The following is a 23,908-nucleotide window of genomic DNA, read 5'->3' as shown; positions in this document are numbered from 1 at the left end:
CAACACAGTTTTAAGGAAAATACTTTTAATAAAATATCTTTTCCTATTTAATAAAATTAAGATTTTCATCACATTCTGTTACTTAAATAAAAACAGTTTTTATCTTCCTAAAACTTCTCCTAAATATTTTGACAAAATAAATAAACATTTTTCAGTGATTGACATAGTCTTAAACACGTCCAGCAGTTGAGGAAGTTGTGTGGGAAGTGGTCTCCCCTTGTTCCTCAAGTCTAGGGACGTGAAAATCAAAGTGTCAGTTGTTGGCAGTTGAGTTTTTGAAGGGAACAAACCCTAAGGACAAAACTCTATATAAGGCCAAGAAGTTTTCTGAAAAAATACACAAACTTTCTAAGAGTTCTTGCTTTCCTAAAAACGCATTGTCAAAGATTTTTCTAAAACAGTTTGTGTCCTAGTTAATCCTAAAGTTCCTAAGTGCCATATATACACCAAAGCATCATTAATATCTAGAGTTATCCAAACACAAATTGTATTTTGTATTAGTAAGGATAGAGTTATCTTGTTGAGACTTAGAGTTTAAGTCTGAGAGAGAGGAGTGAAAGAGCTGTAATCAGAGAAGATTACTGTGAGGAACACAAGTTTGAGAGGAACTTGTGTTGGAGAGATTATTGTAATCGAGGCATTACTATAATAAAAGGAATTCTCTTCTTGATTAGTGTCAAGAAGTTTTCACAATTATTGTTATTGTCTTCTCTATTCTCAGTTCCTTGATTGTTTCTTAAGTTCCGCAAGAAACTTTACCAAAGTTCCAATTACAATTCACCCCCCCCCCCTCTTGTGCGTGTTCCTACTGGAATAACAGTTGGTATCAGAGCCAGTACTCACTAAAACACAGGAAACCCTGTTTGAGTCAAGTTCCTGAAAGTATGAACTCACAAGAGAAACTGGAAGAAGGTTACTCGACACAAAGGCCACCTATGTTCAATGGCAAGTTCTACTCATACTGGAAGAATAGAATGGAGATATTCATCAAAGCTGAAAATTACCAAGTTTGGCGTGTAATTGAAGTTGGAGACTTCGAGGTAACAAAGACCAATGCTGAAAACGAGGTAGTTCCTAAACCAATGTCTGAATTTTCTAAAGAAGACTTTGATAAATATGAGATGAATGCCATGGCTGTCAAAATCTTGCATTGTGGGCTTAGACCTCATGAACACAACAGAGTCATGGGGTGCAAGAACGCAAAACAGATTTGGGAACTACTTCAAGTAACCCACGAAGGAACTAATGAAGTTAAGCGTTCCAAAATTGACCTTTTGATGTCTAAATATGAAAGATTTGAAATGCTTCCAAAAGAAACTATTCAAGAAATGTTCACTAGATTTACTAACATAACCAATGAATTAGTTTTTCTTGGTAGAATCATTCCCACAGATGAACAGGTAAGAAAAATACTAAGAAGCATGCCACAAGATGATCGTTGGAGAACAAAGGTCACTGCACTGTTTGAGACCAAGGACTTTACCAAGTTCAACATTGAACAACTTGCTGGTTCCTTGATGACACACGAATTGCATCTTGGAGCTGCTGTTCCTGAGAGCTCTAGAAATCGAGGACTTGCTCTAAAGGCTGAGGAACTCGATGAATCTGAACCAGATGAAGAAGAGGCTGCCATGCTGGTTAGAAGAATGAGAAAGCTCTATAGGAACTTCAAACCAGGAAACCAGAAAGGGAGGAACTTTGCTAAGAAAATCACTAGTTCCAAAACTGAGCAAGGTTGCTTCAAATGTGGAGAAACTGATCATCAAATTCGTGAATGCCCTCTGTGGGAGAACGACAAGACCAGAGGAAAAGGAAAGGAACAGGTCAAAGATCGCTTTAACAAGTCTACCTTCAACAGACCAAACTTCAAGAAGGCCATGATAGCTGCATGGGGCGAAGCAACAGACTCAGAAGACGATGAGGAACAACCAAATGAAGAAACTGCAAATCTCTGCCTTATGGCTAGAACAGAAGGAACTGATCAAGTTCCATCAGAAGAAATTCTAGTGAAGGGGAACAACTCGTGGTATCTCGACAGCGGTTGTTCCAAACACATGACAGGAGACAAATCTAAATTCCTCTCACTAGAAGCCTACAATGGAGGAACTGTGACCTTTGGAGACAACATGAAAGGAGAAATTGTTGGAATTGGAAAAGTTGGAAGGTCAAGTTCCTATGCCATTGAAAATGTATTTTTAGTCGAGGGTTTGATGCACAGTCTACTAAGCATCTCTCAATTCTGTGACAAAGGAAACTCTGTAAGTTTTACTTCTGAAAATTGTCAAATCATAAACAATAACACTGGGAAGGTTATTTTGGAAGGAACTCGTAAAGGGAACACATATTCTGTGGATCTCAATACAGTTCCCAGGAACAATCTAACCTGCCTCAGTGCCTTTGAAGAAAGTTCCCTACTATGGCACAGGAGGTTTGGACATGCTAGTTTCTCTCTGCTTGACAAACTAAGATCAAAGGAACTGGTTCGAGGACTCCCCTCAATCAAGTTCCTAACTGATAAAGTATGTGATGCATGCGCAAAAGGCAAGCATGTCCGAAGTTCCTTTAAATCTAAGAAATTGGTAAGCACCACAAAACCATTGGAACTCATCCATATGGACTTATGTGGACCAATGAGAATTCAAAGCAGAAGTGGAAAAAAATATGTATTAGTTATTGTTGATGATTACTCTCGCTTTACTTGGGTCATATTTCTAACAAGCAAGGATGAAACGTTTGATGAGTTTGTTACATTTTCAAAGAAAATTCAGAAAACCACAGGTCATCAACTGATCCATATAAGATCAGATCATGGAACAGAATTTGAAAATTACAAATTCGATGAATACTGCAAGGAACAAGGTATGGACCACAATTTCTCAGCTCCCAGAACTCCACAACAAAATGGAGTTGTTGAGAGGAAAAATAGAACCTTAGAGGACATGGCAAGAACCATGTTAATAGCCAGTTCCCTGCCTAGGAACTTCTAGGCTGAAGTAGTCAATACTGCTTGTTATATTATAAATAGAGTTATGATTCGAGCAATCCTAAACAAAACCCCCTATGAGCTACTAAAAGGTATAAAACCCAACATCTCTTACTTTAGAGCCTTTGGTAGCAAATGTTTTGTCCACAACAATGGAAAAAGGAACTTGGGGAAGTTTGATGAAAGAAGCGATGAGGCAGTGTTCCTAGGATATGCCTTAAATAGCAAGGCTTATAGAGTTTATAACAAAAGATCTATGTGTGTTGAGGAAAGTGTACATATAATATTTGATGAATCTAACAAAACTGACATAGTACAGGAACAAGAATTTTTCGAGATTGGTTTATCTCGTACTGCAGAAAATGATGAGGAGTTCCAACCAAGCAAACACACAGCTAGAGGAACTGCTCAACAAAATCAAGAAGTTCCCGTACTAGAGGAACAAGCAGAAAACCAAGAAGATCCAGAAACAACACCAGAGGAACCCCACAATGACCAACAGGGAACTCAGGTCATAGAAGGAACTGACGAAAATGCCACAACACCAGTAGCTCAATTTCAACCTAAACCTTGGAAGCATCAAAAGTCCCACCCAATGGAACTCATTGTGAGTGACATCAGAAAAGGAACTCAGACAAGATCACAACTAAGGAACTTTTGCGCATTCCACGCGTTCCTCTCCATATTTGAGCCAAGAAATCACACTGAGGCTCTGGAAGACGCTGACTGGATCATTGCCATGCAAGAAGAATTAAATGAATTCAAAAGAAACAAGGTATGGCACTTGGAACCCAAACCAAAGCACCAGAAGGTGATAGGGCTGAAATGGGTGTTCCGGAACAAGAAAGATGAACATGCAACAATCATAAGGAACAAAGCAAGGTTAGTGGTCAAAGGTTATAACCAACAGGAAGGTATTGACTTTGAAGAAACATTTGCACCTGTTGCTAGATTAGAAGCCATTAGAATCTTAATTGCTTTTGCTGCTTTCATGGGTTTTAAACTTTATCAAATGGATGTTAAATGTGCTTTCTTAAACGGTTTCTTAGAGGAAGATGTTTATGTGGAACAGCCCCCTGGATTTGAAAATCCCGAATTTCCAAATCATATTTACAAATTAGATAAGGCTCTCTATGGACTAAAACAAGCCCCTAGATCTTGGTACAAGAGATTATCAAAGTTCCTCCTTCAAAATGATTTTAAAAGAGGTAGAATAGACAAAACCTTATTCTTAAAATCTAGAGGAACTGACTTGTTAGTAGTTCAAATTTATGTTGATGATATATTATTTGGAGCAACTAATGAAAATTTGTGCAAGGATTTTGCAAGCTTGATGAGCAGTGAATTTGAAATGAGTATGATGGGGGAACTCAATTTCTTCCTTGGTTTACAAATCAAGCAAACCGAGGAAGGAATCATGATACACCAACAAAAGTATGTGAAGGAACTCCTAAAGAAATATGAGCTAGAATCAGCCAAAGTAAATCACACTCCCATGGGAACTGCTACCAGATTAGACACTGATCCAAATGGGAAAAGTGTGAATCAAACGAAATACAGAGGTATGATTGGATCACTATTATATTTAACAGCCAGTAGACCTGACATTTCTTTTAGTGTAGGACTATGTGCAAGATTTCAATCAAATCCAAAGGAGTCCCATCTAACTGCGGTGAAAAGAATACTAAGATATCTCAAAGGAACTGATGACCTATGCCTATACTATCCAAGAAGTGGATCTTTCGAGCTAAGAGGATATGCGGATGCTGATTATGCAGGTGACTTAGTGAATAGAAAAAGCACATCAGGTATGGTACAGTTCCTAGGTCCATGCATGGTTTCTTGGGGTTCCAAGAAACAGAACACTGTTGCTCTATCCACAGCTGAAGCTGAGTATGTAGCTGCTGCAGCTTGTTGCTCACAAATTCTATGGATAAAACAACAGCTAAGAGATTTTGGTATTATCTATGATTGTGTTCCTATCTATTGTGATAACACTAGTGCTATTTGTATTTCAAAAGATCCGGTTCATCATTCCCGGGTCAAACACATCCACATTAGACACCATTTCCTTAAAGATAATGTTGAGAAAGGTTTGATCAAACTAGATTTTTGCCAAACTGATCACCAAATTGCTGATATTTTAACTAAGCCTTTGAACAGAGAGAAACATGAGAAAATGAGAATGGAACTCGGAATGATCAAGCTAAGGTAATTGCTAAATTGAAGTTCCTCTAAGGCAAAAGCAAAAATCATGGTACATATAGACTATTACAAACACAAAATCTTGTGTGCAAACATAGTTGAAGCTTACCATCGTGGCAAATTCACTCACACTCCAAATGAGCAAGGTAAGCAGTTCCTTTCAAACTAGTTAAGTCAGAGATACGAAATTAAGCAAGTCAAAGTCAAACACAATTTTTTTTACATTTTCCTCTTATCTTTTATTTATTTATTTTTTAAAATTCAAAACCAAATACCCATATTCAAAGAATGTTTGGAACGGTTCCATTGGCAATAAATAGGAGAAACTCTTCCCTTTCCACATTCAATCCATGCAACCCCCTTTTTCTCTCTCCCACACGCCTTCTCCACTGACATCACCTCTCCTTTCACCTATAAAAACCTTCACCATGGTTCTCACAAGCAACAACACTGACCTCACTTCCCTCAAACGAAAGAGAAACCCTTCATCTCCAGTTCCCATGGATACCACACCCATTCAATCGCCAATTCCTCTTCGATCCCACAATCCAATGCTCGCAATCACTCAGGGGGAACAAACCGACACTGACATCGAAATGAAATCCCCAATCTCAAACCCTAGATCCTCCACAAGAAAATCCAAAAAACGACGAGTGGAAGCTTCTGGTGAAAACATCGAGGAAACAGAGGAGAATGCTCAAACTCAGGGGGAAGCAAAAGGGTCCAAGAAACTCACTGCAAAGGAAAACAACCTGGTCGAGGGGTTCGCAATCAACTCAACATGGTGTGAAGCCACGAAATTTAAAGAGTTGATGGAAATCCTTGAACAACAAAAATGGGTAAGTCTGTTGAGTACCTATGCCAAATCCCCCTTAATTCCTGAAGCTATGAAAGAATTCTGCAAGAACTTTGCATGTGTTGATAATGTATGTTCAAGTAAAGTGAATGGAACTCGCATCGAATTTGATGCCTCTTATCTGGAACAGCTGTTTGGTACACCCAATAGGGGTTTTGATATGTGGCTCAAAGGTCAAATCACAGTGACCATAGATAATGTAGATGAGAAAGATATAGTTGGTTCCATTGGAGGAGATTCTAAAGTATCCACCTCCACCTCACACAACTGCTTTTCACCTCTTCAAAAATTACTGTTTAATATTGTGTGGAGAGGTGTAGTTCCTCGAACTCAGAAAAGGAACATAGCAAGTCTGTTTGATGCATGTCTCATGTATTGTCTTGAAAGGAAAATTCCCATAAACTTTCCTGCAATCATGATCAAACACTTATCCACCTGTATCCCCAAATTCAAAATTCCATATTCCTCCCTTCTCACAGAAATCTTCAAAAGCTTCTCAGTTGACCTTAGCCCATACTTTGTGATTCCCTTAAAATCCACCCAAATCCTTCAACTTGAAATGCTCCATCTATTAAATCTTAAAGTGGTTCAGGGTAAAGTCATTAGGGCTGGAAAGGAAGAGAAACAAGATGAGGAAGATCAGGAGGGCACTGTAGTTAAAGAAGAAGTGGAGGAGGAGGAGGAACTCGAACAAATAGAGGTCCCTTTATCTCGAGGGAACAGGAAGAGTGTAGGATCCCAAGGAAAAAGAAAGAGCTTGAGGGTGGCAATGAAGGAGAACAAGAAAAGAGAGCCTGTCTTCATGGAAATAAATGAGGAAGGGGATGTCAAGGAGATGCCCATAGAGGAGGATGCTGTTCCACTGAATCAAGAGGAACTGCCTGAAACAGTTGGGCCAAGAAAAAGGACACCCAGATCCTCCAAAAAGTCCAAAGCTCGTCGTGTTCCATCTGAACAGGAACATGTTCAAGATCATGGGGGTGCCTGGAACACAAAGGATGATCAGATATTGGAGCTGAAGGCAACAATTGCTCGTCTGGTGGAACTGCAGGAGGGAACAGATCACAGGATTAGCTCAATGCAGGCCCACATAGGTGCATTGGTTACAAGTGTCAAGACTCTCCAAAACAATCTTCACCACTACTCAGAACAAGCCAATGCAACTCGTGCCACAATCCTCACCAAGATCAACAATCTGGAATCTTTTGAGGAGACTGTGATAGAAGAAACTGCTGGTTCTGGTTCCCCATCCCAAGCCTAATCACCCTATCCCATGTTTCTTTTATCTTTTGCCATGGAACAATCTTTTTAATTTGCTTTTGATTTGTATAATTTTCAAACTTGGGTATTTGTTCCATCTTATTTTGACTTGCTTGGTTACACCTATCTGTGCTTTCTAGTTTTGATCATTACTGCTTGCTTTCAATTTATTGTATGAGTTGGTTTAATACTTTGAGGCTAGCTTAACTTGCCAAACGTTGATCGTGGGGCACTGTGTTTGGAATGGCTATATTTCGTGCTATGCTTTTTGTTGATGTCAACAGGGGGAAGTCAAGGGTGCAAACTTCCAAGGTACACTCAATCCCAGTTCCTGCATCAATCTCTCTGAATCTCTCTGTAAGATTTTTTTTTTTCTTTCTCTTCTGTTTTTCAATTTTTGTGTTCTGTTTCACAATAGTCTGTATAAGTTCCTGTTTGTGCTTACTCTCTTTGTAAAAAGTTTGCAAGTGTTGTCATCACCAAAAAGGGGGAATATTGTTGTTCCTAAGTTTTGGTTGATGACACACACATATTGCAAACTTCCTGATTATGGTTGCTAAATGACTTTGAACAGGTAAATGCCCAAGTTTCTATTAGGATAGGAACTTGAATCAGATGGTGAAGTTCCTAATGTACACTTGGAACAGTCACTGAAGTTCCAGAGCTGGAAGTTGTATTTGTTCCAGTTTGAAGTCACAAGAGGAGCAACACAGTTACATATCAAGAGTTCCGAATATTCACAAGAACTATTACAGACTCATGGCAACGAGTTCCTATTTAAACATAAGAGGAACTCATTATTGTTCCTGAGCTGGAACAAGTGAAGCTTCAGAGTTGAATGCCTCACCAAAGGAAAGACATATATGTCTAGGTAGTTTATCCTGCTTAGATTATATGTAATATATTAATATGTTAAGTAGTATATAAGGAACTAGAGGAACATGGATTACTCGTGTGTTTTTGTCAAAATATCAAGCAACACAGTTTTAAGGAAAATACTTTTAATAAAATATCTTTTCCTATTTAATAAAATTAAGATTTTCATCACATTCTGTTACTTAAATAAAAACAGTTTTTATCTTCCTAAAACTTCTCCTAAATATTTTGACAAAATAAATAAACATTTTTCAGTGATTGACATAGTCTTAAACACGTCCAGCAGTTGAGGAAGTTGTGTGGGAAGTGGTCTCCCCTTGTTCCTCAAGTCTAGGGACGTGAAAATCAAAGTGTCAGTTGTTGGCAGTTGAGTTTTTGAAGGGAACAAACCCTAAGGACAAAACTCTATATAAGGCCAAGAAGTTTTCTGAAAAAATACACAAACTTTCTAAGAGTTCTTGCTTTCCTAAAAACGCATTGTCAAAGATTTTTCTAAAACAGTTTGTGTCCTAGTTAATCCTAAAGTTCCTAAGTGCCATATATACACCAAAGCATCATTAATATCTAGAGTTATCCAAACACAAATTGTATTTTGTATTAGTAAGGATAGAGTTATCTTGTTGAGACTTAGAGTTTAAGTCTGAGAGAGAGGAGTGAAAGAGCTGTAATCAGAGAAGATTACTGTGAGGAACACAAGTTTGAGAGGAACTTGTGTTGGAGAGATTATTGTAATCGAGGCATTACTATAATAAAAGGAATTCTCTTCTTGATTAGTGTCAAGAAGTTTTCACAATTATTGTTATTGTCTTCTCTATTCTCAGTTCCTTGATTGTTTCTTAAGTTCCGCAAGAAACTTTACCAAAGTTCCAATTACAATTCACCCCCCCCCTCTTGTGCGTGTTCCTACTGGAATAACAGTTAACCATTAAGAAATCATCTCAAATCGATCCAAAAACTTCGCTCCGATCGCTTAAGCTCAACTTCGAGCTTTAGGGAGTCAACTACCTCTCTTACTTAAAACATAGTAAGACTTGCATGTCTTAATCATATAGAAAATGAAGAAAGATGCTGAGGGAATGCATCAAAAGCTACTTAGCCGGGAAAGCTTCTAAGATTTCTATTGTCCTACGGCTCAATGTCTTATTATTGAATTAAGAAAAAGCTTCCATTCCGATCCGAGTTTAGGCTGTAGTGAAAGATTCTCTCTTTCTTCCCCCGCTGGAAAGAAGGGGACCCATTGAAATGGGAAATTTAGTTGAGTTATGAAAATTCACCTTACTAAGGGTGTTTCCACAAGCGCAACCAATACCAGGGACTGCTGCAGGGGTAGGAGAAAGAGGGTGGAAGTGTCCGCATGTGGGTTGGATTAAGGTAAATACGGATGCAAATATGGGGGTGGAAGATGTGGGGTTGGGAATGGTGGCTTGTGACAGTGAGGGGAGGTTTATTACTGCTGCTGTTAGAAGGGTGAAGGCGAGATGGGATGTAGAGTGTGCAGAAGCAAGTGTTGCTAGGTTTGGGGGTACAATAGGCGTGCCACTTGGGTCTGGACAAGATTGTTCTAGAATGCGATGATATGTCTGTTGTTCGTGCCATTAACCAGAAGACATAGGTCTAGTCACCACTAATGCTCTTCTACGAGGATATTGATCGTATGTCATATGAGTTTGAGACTTTTATTTGTTCTGATGTTCGTAGGCCGGGTAATACCTTGGCACATCTCGTTGCGAGATGGAATGATGTTGTAAATGACCATGCTTGGGTTGATAATTTCCCTCAAAGTTTCACAACATTGGTAGAAATTGATTTACTTTAACAAAATTGCCGCCCTAACGTTTCCCTCAAAAACAAAAAATTGTGACCGGATATTTTCCCAACTCATATTTTAATGGTTGTTCATTGTAGTAACTAAAACCCTACTAGATATGTCAATTGTTTATTACCCATTTTCTTCCATTCACCAAAAGAGGGGCGTCGCCTGGCCCGGCTCAAGGCCGGACCCGACCCGATACGAAAAAAGTATGTCATGATATGAGCACGAAGTCGTGGACAAGGGCACATATTTTTTGGAAAATGCACGAGACAGGCCACGACTAGCCCCGACACGACAAAACACGTTAAATTTAGTAAAATTAGGATTACACACGAAAGCCCGACCCAACCCGGCACGACAGTCCGTGGGCCTGGGCCCTTTTGAACTTGTCGGCCCATATCCGGCCCGGGCCACGACCATCTTTACTTGAACGTGGTGTTTTATTCGCGTAACTTAAATGATTAACTATTCCAATTATTGTCCATATGGTGTTCAGGTAATGAACTAGCGATACTAGTAATCATGATAGAAGACTATAAGCATCATTCTGATGGATAGTACTACGTATAAGACTATAAGCATCATTCTGATGGGTCGCACCGTTGATGCGACAAAAAGTCACAGTCCTAATATCCTAATTAGTCCAACATTCTTGTAAGACACTAATTTTGGTATTAGAATATGCAAAGTGCAACAACTCTTTATTTAATAATTAGTTCCGTGATACAAAGTAGTAGTTATTAAGAGAGACTGAGAGAAGAGTGATGTCTGTCTCCCAAGCTAGAAAGCTAGGCTAACTAGATTTCTCCCAATAATAAAATGAAGCTGCAACATTAATTACTTTTGTGCCAAAGCTTCAGTTGAAGTCGATGATTCGTACGCATCAAAATAGTATGTCTGATCAAATCCACTCCTGCAATCACAAAAACATACATGGACCGGATCGTAGTTGTTAGTACCTAACTTGCAAAATTCGGAAATAGTCGGCTGCAATTATCATTTTTTTTATTGGTGCGAATGAGTTACAACTTACAAGCGCAACACAAGTACGTTATAAACAAGGACTGAGTGATTCGAACATAAGATCTATTTTAATTGTTGGTCCCCGATCAGTCCTAACCAATAGCCTAAAACCTCATTGGCCGCTTTAATTGTTGTTGTACTAGACGATTGTTTCTAGTTTTAATTGTTATTGTACCGGATGATTGTGTCTAGTTTTCAAATAAATGCAATTATATTAACCAACTAATTAAAATGGCTAGAATGAAAACTAACCCTTTAGCTCCGGAGTAATAAGGAGTGTACTTGTAGATGAGATTTTCAAGTACTTGCTCAACAGGTGGCTCATAGCGGGACTTCCTAGCCTCACTGAAACGTGAAAAGTGAAAACATATACCAAAGTATAATAATTATGAGTACAGAAGTTTCAATAAGGTTCAAAAATGTAACAGGGTAGCGTTAAATCACTATGTTTGTTCTAAAGTACGTACCTAACAAGGTAGCTCGCGGCATATTGGGTTACTTGAATTGCATCCAAAGAGTGTGGAATTTCGGGTGATCCCCATTCAAATGCATTTTTCTGCAACCACGCATACGAAGTAAGATTATATATCCATTAATCAACCTTCCATCCTTAATTTTTTCAATTAAATTAATTTACTATGGACCAAGTAGTAAAAAGGCTCATTTTTACATACGTACATTTGTGTTATAGCACTTATATTTAAATCTAGACAAAAACAATACATGTGCATCCTGTTGGAAATCCTAGTGAGAATACAAAAGGAAAATGAGTGGGGAAAAGGGAATGTGAAAAGTCCCACATGGGAAAAACACCAACTTTATTTACTATTTATATTTGGGGACTTGAGGGAAACACTTGTTTGAGAAAGTGTGAGAGTGGTATGGGTGAACACATAACACACGTGGGTTGGGCCGTGGGCCTTGGTGCTTGGCGAATGCGGTTCGCGGGCGTGGTGGTGGTTTTTGTGGGCCGGGTTATTCTTTTTGGGCAGAAGTGGTTCTAATTAATTCTAACGGTTAGAAGAATTAATGAACCCATTAAATACTGTAACTGCCCACTTATTCCACCCACTAATCGTGTAACCACCCACTACTTCCATTATTTATTTTATAGCCATTTTATGGCGGTTACAGTTCCCAGAAACTCTCAATATATATTTTCCACTTCCGTTCTTCAAAACACACACATAAGTATTCTCTGCATTCCCTCTCACAAATCTAAAAACACTCTTCTGTTATTTCTGGGCAAATATTCTGGTCTCCAATCGAGGGCTTGTGAGTGCACACAATCCTTGATGTCGTGTTAACCCTAGAGGACAACCGCAAGCGTTCTACTGCACCGGGGTAGCGCGGAATTGTCTTTTAGAGCAGTGGTTCAGCCACGGCGCGACAATCGTTCTAAATCGGTTATCTCGTTCATGACGATATGGAGATAAGTTTATTTTAATTATATTATTGTTGCAACATTATTCTTTTATGGCATTAAATCGCAACACATCCTAGTTTCCTACATGATTTGAACGTACTATCCGATCAAGAGCAAAAATATAGACTAAGAACTAAACCTAGTCCTTGTTTAATTTACGATATCGATCATTAAAGCCCATGAAGGAACTGATCGAGAAAGCCTATGAAGGAACTGATCGAGGAAAGACGGTCACATCATTTACAAATCAAACAGGCTAAACATAGATCAGTGAGGTTTCGGCCGAATAGTTAAAATTGATGGCTTGTGTATGACGTGCAAGTTTCAGGTTCGAATTATCCCGTTTATAATTCGATCACCAAAATAATATTATATAAACAGCCAATTACCTCAGGATTCCACTGAAAGCCTACAATAGGGTAGTTATTCGCTTGTATTGTGGTAATAAAATCCTGTAAAAGGAACAAAAAACAATAATCACATAAATTAAGAGATATACTTAAACATGATTATTGTTCATACAATTAAGCATACGTACCTTGTTACTCTTGTCTTTGGATGTCGTAATGGCCTTGAAGAAACTAGATAGTTGTTTATCATTATAGAAACTCTCCTTTGATATGCCAAACTGTCAAAAAAATATCGGTACAAGAAATCTTTAACATAAAACTGCAATAAAACAAGAAAAGTAACGATGAATACAATGTGTTAGAATCAGCCTTTTAGGTGATTCTTGAACTATGATTGTCTACAGACAATCACTGAATTGAGAAACAGAAAGAAGAAAGAGAGAAAGAAAGAAAGAATTTGATGAAATAAAATTGTGATTCTCATTGAATGAATGATTATTACAGCATGATTCAGTATATATACAGCAGTAGTAATACGTGTTCAAGCCAATGAGAAGGCAGCATTCTGACACATCAGAATGAATACAATCTAACAGCTTTAATACAAGTCTAACAGAATGTTAACTGAATCCTAGAATTAAGGGAGGCAGTTAGGCTGGATTCTTCTAGAAGACTTGAGCAGGTGTAGCTGATGTTGTAAGGGTATTGATGCGTGCTGCACTGCTTGCTGCATGATGTAAACAAGACAATAGAAGATTAGTTGTAGTGTAAGGAGTGTGATCACCAACACCCCCCCTCAAACTTGGGATGGGAGAAACATGTATCATGCCAAGTTTGGATGAAAGTGTTCTGTGTTGAGGACTAGGTAGGATCTTAGTAAAGATATCAGCTAACTGATGCTGTGTTGGGAGATAACTTAGTTGTAGGAGACCTTCAAGAACCTTATCTCTTGTAAAGTGGCAATCAAATTCAATATGTTTAGTGCGTTCATGAAAGATGGGGTTCTTGGCAATGTGCAAAGCAGATTGATTGTCACAATTGAGCTGAACGGGTTGGAGGTCAGTAACACCTAACTCTTCTAAGAGCCTAACAATCCAAGAAACTTCACCAGCAGCTTGTGACATAGCTCGATATTCAGCCTCAGATGAACTTTTGGAAATGGTGGATTGTTTCTTTGATTTCCAGCTAATAGGAGAATTCCCTAGTAAAATAATATAGCCAGTAACAGACCTTCTTGTTGTGGGACAAGCAGCCCAATCAGAGTCTGAAAAAGCTTGTAAAGTAAGTTTGTCAGTAGCTCTTAAAAGAATACCTTGACCAGCTGTATGATTAACATATCTCAGAGTGTGAGAGAGAGCATTAACATGTGGAATTCTGGGTGAATGCATGAATTGGCTCAATGACTGAGCAGCAAAAGCCAAATCTGGTCTAGTGTGAGTGAGAAAGTTAAGCTTGCCAACAAAACATCTATAGAGTTCTGGATTGTCATAAAGATCACCATCAGTAGAAAGCTTAAGATTCAAGGGAAATGGAGTGATTGCTGGTTTGGTAATGTCAAGCTTACAATCTTGTAACAACTCCTTAGTATACTTCCTTTGAGTGAGAATATAGCCATCTGATGTGTGACAAACCTCAATACCAAGAAAGTAGTTGATAAGCCCTAAATCCTTGATGCTAAAAGTCTGGTGTAGGTGTCTTTTTAACTCAGTAATGGTGTCCTCATTAGAACCTGTGATGATGATATCATCAACATAACTGCCACCACTGTGATGTCTGTAGAATCATGCTTGATGAAGAGAGAATAGTCATTTTTTGACTGTTTGAAACCTTGAGTGGTAAGTTCATTTAAAAGTCTGGCAAACCATTGTCTGGATGCCTGTTTAAGACCATAAAGAGATTTGGTGAGCTTGCATACATGACCAACAGGAGCAGTAACACCTTCAGGGACCTTCATGTAAACTTCTTCTTCAAGAGTGCCATGTAGAAATGCATTATTGATGTCTAGCTGGAATAATTTTCAATGCTTACTGGCAGCAAGAGATATTAAGCATCTGATTGTGGACATTTTAACCACAGGAGAAAATGTTTCATGATAATCAATCCCAAACTTTTGAGTGAAACCCTTTGCAACCAACCTTGCCTTATATCTTTCAAGTGAACCATCAGCATTTTTCTTGATTCTGTAAACCCATTTGCAGCCTATGGCTTTCTTGCCTTTGGGAAGAAGAACAAAATCCCAAGTGTGATTGTTGTTAAGGGCAGTAATCTCCTTTTCCATGGCTGTAATCCAATTTGTATCTGCAGCAGCTTCTGAATAAGAAGTAGGTTCAATAAGATCCATATGTGCAGCAATGAACACTTTGTGCTTAGCAGGCAAGTTGTCATAAGCCACAATATTACACCAGTGTCTGGTAGCTGAAGAACAAACATAATCCTTGAGATGAGATGGTGGTTTAGTTTGTCTAGTGGATTTTCTAGGAGGGAGAATTGGAAATTCCAAGGATTGATTTGGTGGGGAAGAAGGAAAAACAGTAGAAAAATATGAGATTAGGAGGAGGAGATGGAGAAGGAGAATGTATAGAATTTGGATGAGAGGATTGGAAAGAAGTAGGTGAGAGAGGGGGAGAGATTGTGTCAGGAGTGGTTGTAGAATCAGAAGAGTGAAAAGGTGGATTTGAATCAAAAACAGGAAGGGTGGACAAGTTAGTGAATTCTGTAGCCACTGGTAGGAAGAATTGATTCTTATAGGTGGTGGTTGGTGTTGGTGAAAAGTGGAATGGAAAATATTTCTCATGAAAAACAATGTCTCTAGATGTAACAATCTTATTTGTGGCTAGATTAAGAACTTTGTATGCTTTTTGATCTGATGGATATCCTATAAAAACACAGGGATCTGCTTTAGGATTGAATTTATTCCTGTTGATCTTGGGTGTTGTGATATAACAAAGACAGCCAAATACCCTGAGATGAGACAAATCAGGTTTGTTGTTAAAGAGTTTCTCAAAGGGTGTGCAGAAATTGATGCTTTTCAAGGGCATTCTATTGATGAGATATGTTGCACTGAGAATGCACTCACGTACTCCAGTATTTGTCAGGAATTTGAGATTGAAATAACAAAGCTCTAGCTGTTTCAAGGAGATGCTTATGTTTTCTCTCAACAACACCATTTTGTTGAGGGGTATAGCTGCAACTTTTCTGATGTAAAATCCCTTTAGAAAGAAATAAATCCTTCATTCCTCCTTCAATCAAATCAGGAGCATTATCTGATCTGATATGTTTAACTTGTAAAGCAAACTGAGTTTCAACATAATTTAGAAATTGATCCATAATCTTCAATGAGTCAGTTTTATTTCTCATAAGATGAGTCCATGTCATTCTGGTATAATCATCAACAATTGTTAAAAACTGATTACACCTAGAAGAATCTAAAGTGGAGTAAGGTCCCCATACATCAATATGTAGTAATTCAAAAGCCTTAGTGGTCTTAATACAACTGGTTGTGAAGGGAAACCTAGTTTGCTTTGCTAATGGACAAATCTGACAAAATGATTCTGCTAAGCAGCCTGGAACATCAACTCCATTTAGACTTTTTATTTTCCCAAATGACATGTGGCCCAATCTAAGGTGCCATAACTTGGCTTCTTGAACAGCAGCTGATCCAGCAGTTGTAAGTGCATAGTTATTGTGAGGCAAGATCTTGTGTGAAGCTAACAATTCATCATTTAATCTATACAGTCCTTTATTTGACCTACCAAGCAGAATAAGCTTGCTCTTGGAAAGGTCCTAAAGAAAACAATCATTATTTGTAAAAGAAACAGAACAGCCAGCATCATAACACAATTTGGACACAGAGATCAGATTAAAATGGAACTCTGGAACATGTAACACATTTCTGAGTGTAATGCCAGCACCTAGATGAATAATGCCTTTGTGTTTAACTGGCAATTCAGTTCCATCAGGAAAGCTTATGGTATGTTGATTATCTTTCACAGTTTCAAATGAATCAAATAATGACAAGTCAGAACACATATGATCACTGGCACCACTATCTAGAATCCATGTTCTTTTAAAATTAGCAGTCAAGCAAAAAGTACCTTTGTGAGAGGTTGTTGCTAATCCAAGTGAGTGAGAGCTAGAATTCTCAGCTTGGTTAGCAACCTGATTGTTGTTCAAATACTGCATCAAATGACTGTATTGTTCCTCAGTGAAAGTAGCATGAACCACTCCTTGTTCTTTCTCAGTTTGTGTATCTTTGGCAGGAAATTCATCCAATGAAGCTGCTGCTGCTACTCTTTTTCCTTTTCCTTTGAAATCTTTAGGATATCCATGTAGCTTCCCGCACTTATCAATGGTGTGATTCTTCATCTTGCAGTGATCACAGAACAAATTGTTCCTTGTTGAATTTCTGTACTGATTTATATTTCCTGCAGCTTGATATCCAGTACCAGAATTGTATTGACTAGATTGAGGTATATACTGAGGTTTATAAGGTTTGTGATCAGATCTTCTGGCATTGAAAGCAGTTGATTCTGAATGTGGTTGATGCTTGAGATCATGCAGCTCTTTCTGTTGCTCTTCTTGGAGTAAAAGGCCATAGGCTTTTGATATTGTAGGCAAAGGATTCATCATTAGGATAGTGCTCTTTGGATGTTCATACCTTTGATTTAACTTCATCAAAAATTGAATGAGTCTCTGATTTTGTTGAGTTTTGAGAAGCTGTTGTGTCAATGTACAACTACAACCAGTACAAACACATGTAGGTAGAGGTTCAAGTGCATCAAGTTGGTCCCAAAACAGCTTGATCTTCGTAAAGAAGCTAGCAATTCCTTCATCTTCTCCTTGAGTCAACTCACTCAACTGCTGTTGAACAGAAAATAACTGTGGACCAGATTCTCTACAATATCTATCAGCCAGTTCTAGCCAAATTGCTCTTGCAGTCTTCAAGTACAAAACACTCCTTGCTATTTTGGGCTCAAGTGAGGCTAGCATCCAAGAAATCACCAAGTCATTGCATCTGCACCACAATCTGTAGTTTGGAGAATTTGCTGCAGGTTGATTGAGAGTGCCATCTATAAAGCACAGTTTATTCCTTGCTGAAAGAGCAATCATCATAGATCGTTTCCAGTCATTGAAAAATTGTCCTTCAAATTCAATGCTCACTAATTTTGTGGCATTCAAATCATTGTTGCTTAGATAGTAAGCAGAATTAGGATTTAGTGTTTGATCTTGCTGATCTGCAGGCATTGTGGTTGAATTCTAAATTTTCTGGAAACAAAATCAACTGTAAAATTCAGATTGATTATCAAACGAACAAATGTAGCAGGATCAACAGATCACCTGCTCTGATACCATGTTAGAATCAGCCTTTTCGGTGATTCTTGAACTATGATTGTCAATCACTGAATTGAGAAACAGAAAGAAGAAAGAGAGAAAGAAAGAAAGAATTTGATGAAATAAAATTGTGATTCTCATTGAATGAATGATTATTACAGCATGATTCAGTATATATACAGCAGTAGTAATACGTGTTCAAGCCAATGAGAAGGCAGCATTCTGACACATCAGAATGAATACAATCTAACACCTTTAATACAAGTCTAACAGAATGCTAACTGAATCCTAGAATTAAGGGAGGCAGTTAGGCTGGATTCTTCTAGAAGACTTGAGCAGGTGTAGCTGATGTTGTAAGGGTATTGATGCGTGCTGCACTGCTTGCTGCATGATGTAAACAAGACAATAGAAGATTAGCTATAGTGTAAGGAGTGTGACCACCAACACAATGTATAAGTAATATCAGCATAGAAAATCAAGTAACATCAGTCTATACAAGAAAACTCTCACATGAAATTGAAGAAACTGCAATAACTAAAAGTAATACCAACATAGAAAATCAAGTAACACCAGTCTATACCAGGAACCTCTAACATGAAATTCAACAACTTGCAATAAAATAGGAAAAGTAACAGTGAATATAATGTACAAATAACACAAGCATAGAAAGCCAAGTAACATCAATCTATACAAGGAACCTTTAACATGAAATTGAAGAAATCATAATCAAACAAGAAAAATAACAGCGAATACAATGTATAAGTAACAACGACATAGAAAGTCAATTAACACCAGTCTGTATAATAAACTTCTAACATGAAACTGCAATAAAACAAGAAAAAGTAACAGCAAATACAATGTATAAGTAACACGTACCAATATAAAAAATCAAATAACATCAGTATATACAAGGAACCTCTAACATAAAATTGAAGAAACAACAGTAAAACAAGAAAAGTACCAGCAAATACAATGTAACACTTACTTTGTTATTGAACGAGACTAGGCAGTCTGTCTTTAGCTTATTCCTTAGAGCAAGAGGAAAACTGGCAAATTGCAAAATAAATAAAAATGAAGAGTTAGTGATAAGATGCATAGTGCATAGCTTAAGATAGAGAAAAATGTGTACACATAACGGAGTACTTACCTTCCCAAGACTGTTTGTTGAATGCTCACGTTATTCTCATATTCCAGATTAGTTGTCAACTTGTGTGCATCCACACTTTCTAGAACATTGTTGCTCTATCACATACAATAAAATCAACAATAAGTATTTATAATAATGATATATTGATATATTTGCTCTATCACATACAATAAAATTAATCAACAATAAGTATTTATAATAATGATATATTCTCGTAAAATACCGCATGGTGATTTACCAACGGTTAGACCGTATGTTATGACACCTGCCTTTTATTTAAATGACATATTATTAGATATGGTATGGCAATTAAGTAAGTGTAGACAACATGATAGACGACTAAGGGTGCGTTCTCTTACCTTAACAAAAATAAAGTTCTGATCCGAGTGTAATAAGTTTAAATAAGTTGCAAAATGGTCATATATATCATGTCAATAATTAAGTTCAATCAGGTTCTATATATAAGTTCCAATCATATCTTATAAATTTACTCTCTCGGGTTTATTCTCTTGCAATATATAATTAGGTCCTATTGATCAATCATCTTTGATCAGGTATTGTCTGGTCAATCAGGTTTGATCAGGTCCTATCAAATATGATCAGATTCAATAGGTTCAGATGAATTCGGTTTAGATAATTATGTACGTTCAGATTTCATCCGCCGAAAAGAACGTCACGGCTTAAATTTTATTAAAAGATTACTAAAATATATCGGATTACTGCTGGAGAAAAGTTAAAATTCATATAGAATTGAATTACCTCACTAATGATATTTAATAAAAGTTCAAACCCTAGGTTGATGGCATAAAGGGGAAAATGTTCCCCATCATTGTTCTTCTCCTTGACTTTCTGCAAAAGACATTAATTTTTATTAAACAAAAGAGTAAATTCATATCATTTTTGAAGGGTAATTAAAACAAATCCACAAAAATTAGGAAGATTTGATAATTTATACCTGGAGTAATTTTTTGACGACTTCAAGATATGGGCCAGATTTCTTGGTTCCCCCAGTCAAGATCAAACCATTTACCAACTCAAGTTTCTGCGTCACAAATATTTGACACACAAGTACAATATCAACTTTAATTTCCTTCATAAAAAAAAGAAAATTAACTTTAGCTTTAGTACATTTTTGTTCATACTACGTATAAATTACCCTATATTATTTCTTATGTAATTAGTGGCGGACCTTGAACGGTTTTATAAGGGGGGGCCGGTAGAAAAAAGTTAAACAATATACTATGTAATTATACAATTATACACAAATTTTTAGGGGGGGCGTAACTAAAAATACACTACAAAATCTTTTGGCCGGGGGGCCAGGCCCACGCCAGCCACAACAAAGATCCGCCACTGTATGTAGTACTTCTTCGATTCTTATTTATATGATATAATAGGATTTTGGACACTATTCACACAACCTTCTTTGACTTCCTTTTGTGGTTTATACTTAAGTAAAAACATAGTCGTGTGGGGTCTTGTTAGATTCGTCTCAATAACTATTTTTTAAATATCAACTTTTTATAATTTTTTCTTATCCAAAATTAAAGATATTAATGTTTGAAATCGTGCATTAGCAAATATGACTAAATAATTGTGTCATTTAAATAAGAACCGAAGAAGTACTATATATGTATACATTAGTGAAAATTAATTAATCATACATGATCAAAACTTTAAATGTACTAGTATTTAGTGTAGCTATTGCATATGCGGTAACGGGTTCGGGATATCAAATTAAGGTAGACACAATTATATTAAGAAACTTAAAATAACTGAAATTGACAACAAAATGTTCAAATTACACGTGATTATATTATTTCCTATACATTAGTGAAAATTAATTAATCAATCATGATCAAAAATTTAAACTAGTATCCCGAAGTATGTGGTAGACGGTTATAATTAAGATCGAAGTAAAAATTCAAATTGAAACTGACAACAAAATGATAAGAAAAGGTGCGATGCAATTTAGGAGTTTATAATGTATACAATCTCTTTGAAAATACTAAATACCAAAGAAGTACATGGTTTAATCAAAATTGAAAAAGTAAAATTTAAAAATAAAAAAAATTACCTTATTTCCACTTATTTCAGAAAAAATAAGTCTATACAAGTTTAATTAAATTCAGATAAGTTCAGTTCAAAGAAAATAAGGGTTTACCAAATACAATTTATAACTAAAATAAATTTGACAAGTTCATTTAAGTTCAGGTAAGTTTAGATAAGTTCGGAAAAACTATTGGTAACTTTTATTGCTCTTTTGACTTATTTGCACTAAAAAAATAGTATTTCCTCCGTTCTTTTTTAGATGACACAATTTAAATTTTGGCACTATTCATATAATTTACATGGTTGCATGTCATTTATGATTTACACTTAAGGAAAAATATAGTGATGTGGATCTTGTTAGAATCGCCTTATTGCATGTATAGATTTATAATATCAACTTTTTATAGGAAAATTTGGTAATATTAATCCAACCTTTTGCCGATTTTCTTTTATTAAGCCCACCTACGACATATTTTTTAATAATCCCACCTTTACCACCCAACGTCTTTTATTGGGCCCAACACGTCATAAACCTATTGTCGGCGGTAATATATCCCTACGTGGAAGTACTCTCTCTAGATGTATTCAGTCATCATCATCAATTCATCACCATCTCGATGATTTTTTCACCAGTTATCGGTCACTTAAGCCCAATAAAAGTCGTTGGGTAGTAAAGGTGGGATTATTAAAAAATATGTCGTAGGTGGGATTAATAAAAGAAAACCGGCCAAAGGTTGGATTAATATTACCAAATTTTCCCTTTTTATAATGATTGTTCTTTGATAATTAAAATTGTTACTCCGTAATAATAGAAATATTGCATTGACTAACGTGATAAAAAATTGTCAAAATGTCAACTAAAGAAAGGAGGAAATATTCACTAAATACGCCCTTGTACATACGTACTTAATACTAGGTGCGTACTTATTACTACGTACTACGTACTTACAGAGGATATAACAGTCCAAGGGTCATCAAAAAAGAGAGGAATAACCCTAGCACCACCGGCCTCTGCAAACATGACATATGAGGCGTAAATGTACTACCCATTATTGCGACGAGGATGGCTCAAGATACCGATCACAGGGTACTTATTATTGTCTTCCGATGGCGAACACGCACCATCGGAGATAATGCTAATGGAGGAGAGAGAAAACAAGATGATAATGAAGCATACTGCTATCTTTGGTTTCCCCATTTTAAACATGTAAGGATGAGATATCTTTTGAGAATATGGGATAAAGATAAATGGACTAAATTTGCTGTTTATATAGGCAGAATTTAATTTTACTAGGCCTACGTACGTATAACCAATACCGAGTTGCCGACATAAAACATTTACTCCCTCCGTCCCGGAATACTTGACCTGTTTTCCTTATCGGGCCGTCCCTTAATACTTGACCTGTTTCTAAAAATAGAAATATTCTAACAATATTATATTATTTCTCATTCCAATCCTATTAGCCCACTTACCCCTACTCCATACAAAAAATAATTAAAAATTCAACCCCTACTCTCCCCAACCCCACCCCTTTACACATTTCCCACTAACTACATTAAAATACACCTCACTATCAATTACTACCTATTAAATTAAATAAGTCAATTCAAGTCCCTTAAACTTTGTGCCGGTCAAACCGGGTCGAGTATTCCGGGACGGAGGGAGTATGATTTGTGGTAGAAATTATACTCGCCTAGTATTTATTAGGTACTAAATTTCTGGTTCCATTATCTTAAAATAATTGTTAGAATTATGATATATTTAGGGTTCTAGTATGTTTAGGAAAATAGAATTGTGTTAGTTTATATATCTAATAGATTTTTAAACCTACTAGAGTTATGTATGTTATGGTTTCCTACATAAATCAATAATCAAGTTATTGTTAAATTATTCAATTATATATATTCTTTTTTGATAAACAAATTAATTCATTGATAAAAGTCACACGACATGATTTAAATCTAACGAATACATAACAATCGAATCAAATAAAAACTTCCTTTCAACATAGATACGATCGTAGTATATCAAACATTCTGTATATCATCTTTCACTACAAAAAAAATCTCGTATAGCAACGGATATATAGAGACGGATTTATATCCGTTTCTAATTTAGAGACGGAATATTCAACATCTGTCTCTAAATTTATTTAGAGACGGATTTTGGAAATCCGTCGATACTTTTATCGAGGGATTTATAAATCCGTCTCTAATTTAGGGACGGATTTCAAAATCCGTCTCTAATTTAGGGACGAATTTCAAACCCGTTTCTAAGGTAGGGACGGATTTCAAATCCGTCTCTAGGTTAGGGACGGATTTTGAAATCCGTCTCTACGTTAGGGACGGATTCCAAAATCCGTCTCTAAGTTAGGGACGGATTCCAAAATCCGTCTCTAAGTTAGGAACGGATTTCAAAATTCGTCCCTAATGTGTTTTAGCAATTTCAAAACTTAAAATCCACTAGCAATTTCTCATAGACTCTTCGTAGAAAGTTAGATCTAAATTAGAGAGCGAATTTTAAAATCTGTCCCTAATGTGTTTTAGCAAATTCTCTAAATTAGAGATAGAATTTTAAATCCGTCC

At 36.7% G+C, this 23,908-nt stretch overlaps 1 protein-coding gene and 1 pseudogene across 1 annotated transcript; both read right to left on the bottom strand.

Annotated features, from left to right (window-relative positions):
• LOC110780943 (ribosomal protein S4, mitochondrial-like) overlaps positions 1-2,074 on the bottom strand; it is a 126,096-nt pseudogene extending 124,022 nt beyond the window's left edge.
• Positions 2,075-10,673: 8,599 nt separating this feature from the next.
• On the bottom strand, positions 10,674-22,543 carry LOC110795307 (gamma-glutamyl hydrolase 2). The gene is made up of 10 exons (XM_056828711.1): positions 22,272-22,543; positions 20,226-20,312; positions 20,030-20,119; positions 19,271-19,365; positions 19,109-19,169; positions 12,981-13,070; positions 12,832-12,894; positions 11,484-11,572; positions 11,269-11,361; positions 10,674-10,906 (listed from the first exon to the last, which is right to left on the bottom strand). The coding sequence occupies exons 1-10, from the start codon at positions 22,341-22,343 to the stop codon at positions 10,831-10,833; spliced, it is 816 nt and encodes a 271-aa protein (XP_056684689.1). The 5' UTR covers positions 22,344-22,543; the 3' UTR covers positions 10,674-10,830.
• Positions 22,544-23,908: the final 1,365 nt, after the last annotated feature.

This window comes from Spinacia oleracea, chromosome 5, assembly GCF_020520425.1.
Source record: "Spinacia oleracea cultivar Varoflay chromosome 5, BTI_SOV_V1, whole genome shotgun sequence".
Classification (NCBI taxonomy): Eukaryota; Viridiplantae; Streptophyta; class Magnoliopsida; order Caryophyllales; family Amaranthaceae; genus Spinacia; species Spinacia oleracea.
The sequence above is the reverse complement of the archived record's forward strand: the minus strand, read 5'-3'. Positions and strand labels throughout refer to the sequence as shown.